Source organism: Echinops telfairi, unplaced genomic scaffold (assembly GCF_000313985.2).
Source record: "Echinops telfairi isolate 266 unplaced genomic scaffold, ASM31398v2 ScPeMD7_7472;HRSCAF=8510, whole genome shotgun sequence".
NCBI classification, from domain to species: Eukaryota; Metazoa; Chordata; class Mammalia; order Afrosoricida; family Tenrecidae; genus Echinops; species Echinops telfairi.
In genome coordinates, this window is record NW_022111376.1 from 2,976,612 (window position 1) to 2,978,452 (window position 1,841).

Sequence of the window (1,841 nt, forward strand, 5' to 3'; positions counted from 1 at the left end):
CACGGAGAAGGACGCCAGCCACCTGGTGGGTCAGGTCCTGGGCGCCGTCTCCTACCTGCACAGCCTGGGCATTGTGCACCGGGACCTCAAGGTGCCTGGCCGGCCCCGCCCCTGCCTGCCCAGCCCCGTGTGTGCCTCTCTGGGGTGCCAGGGCTGATGGGCCTCCTGGTGCTGTGCCGCAGCCCGAAAACCTGCTCTACGCCACGCCCTTTGAGGACTCCAAGATCCTGGTCTCCGACTTTGGCCTCTCCAAAATCCAAGCGGGCAACATGCTAGGCACTGCCTGCGGGACCCCAGGCTACGTGGGTGAGTGTGGGCGGCCAGGGTTGGGCCGGCCCGGGCGGTGGCAGGTGGCCTGAGCCGGCTCCTCCCCTTAGCCCCGGAGCTCCTGGAACAGAAGCCCTATGGGAAGGCAGTGGACGTGTGGGCCCTGGGTGTCATCTCCTACATCCTGTGAGTGGCCTGCCCACGCCTCCCCACCCATCCCTGCTGACTTGGGAGGGCAGGTTTCTGACTCCTCTGTGGGCACCAGGCTTTGTGGGTATCCCCCCTTCTATGATGAGAGCGACCCTGAACTCTTCAGCCAGATCCTGAGGGCCAGCTACGAGTTCGATGCGCCCTTTTGGGATGACATCTCAGAGTCAGGTAAGCCTGAGGTCTCCTCACCTGGGGCTGAGGAGGACCTGGCTCCCAGGAACCCTGACAGCAGCCTCTGTGTTCTAGCCAAGGACTTCATCCGCCACCTCCTGGAGCGGGACCCCCAGAAGAGGTTCACCTGCCAACAGGCCCTGCGGCATCTTTGGTGAGTTCTCCCAGGACCTGAGGGCTCTTCTCCTCCAGGGCTCCCCTCTCTGCTGAGCCTTGTCCTTTCCCTAGGATCTCTGGAGATGCGGCTTTTGACAGGGACATCCTGGGCTCCGTCAGTGAGCAGATCCGGAAGAACTTTGCCCGAACCCACTGGAAGGTTGGGGTGGGCAGGAAGCGGGAGGGCTCTGACATGGCTGCCTCCCCCACCCTCCAGCTGGAGAGCTTGGTCTGAGCTGCCCAGTGGCAGAGGCGGGGCCGTCTGTGACTACTTCTCTTTTCCCATAGCGAGCGTTCAATGCGACCTCGTTCCTGAGACACATTCGCAAGCCGGGGCACAGCTCAGAGGGGGAGGAGGCCCCTGAGCCAGTCATGACCCGCCATACCCACCCAGGTCTCCTGACTATACAGCCCCCCAAGTGGTGATGGTCCCAGTGCGCAGGTGGGAACCCAGCATCTCTGGGGATGGGGGCAGGGCGGGATGTATCTTTGGGGGGAGCAGGTGGGGTAGCCTTTGGGGTGCCACTGGGAGTGGGAAGGGTCACCACGTGGGGGAGTGGCGCTTGACTGCCCTCTGCCCTGTCTCCCTCTACTTCTCCCTTTCACCCAGCAGGTGGCACTGGCCCAGATGCTGCTGGACGGACTGGCACCATTCCTGCCTCCCACCCCACCCTGACCCGCCTGGCTTCCTGCTTATGTTGTGGCCCTCCAGCCCCCTCCCCAGTGTTCCCAAATCAATAAAAATTAACAGAGCCATGGGCTACGAGTGAGCTGGGGAAGGGCAAGGGGCAGGGTGAGCAGAGGCATGTGTGGAGATGGATGGGGGGGCACTCTTCCACCACCATCCCAAGCTCTGTTCTGTCCACTGCAACCTTTCAATTCACCCCAAAGCACCAGGTTAGAGCAGCCCTGTACCCTGGCATTGAAGGTGGCCCCAAACTGAGGAGTGGGGTCCCAGGCCCAGGGCTGTACCAGGCCAAGGATGGCCCACAGGTGTCTTCAGGGCCCCTCTTCTGCCCCCTCCCTGGCCCAGGCCT

The 1,841-nt window shown here is 63.1% G+C and overlaps 1 protein-coding gene across 1 annotated transcript in view; it reads left to right on the forward strand.

Moving 5' to 3' along the window:
• PNCK (pregnancy up-regulated nonubiquitous CaM kinase) overlaps positions 1 to 1,557 on the forward strand; it is a 2,988-nt gene extending 1,431 nt beyond the window's left edge. The window contains 8 exon segments of the mRNA XM_030889019.2: positions 1 to 91; positions 183 to 306; positions 378 to 453; positions 533 to 645; positions 724 to 802; positions 877 to 964; positions 1,093 to 1,246; positions 1,418 to 1,557. The exon segment at positions 1 to 91 is cut by the window's left edge and continues 39 nt beyond it. Of these exon segments, the coding sequence (XP_030744879.2) occupies positions 1 to 91; positions 183 to 306; positions 378 to 453; positions 533 to 645; positions 724 to 802; positions 877 to 964; positions 1,093 to 1,230 (709 nt within the window). The 3' untranslated portion in view covers positions 1,231 to 1,246; positions 1,418 to 1,557.
• Positions 1,558 to 1,841: the final 284 nt, after the last annotated feature.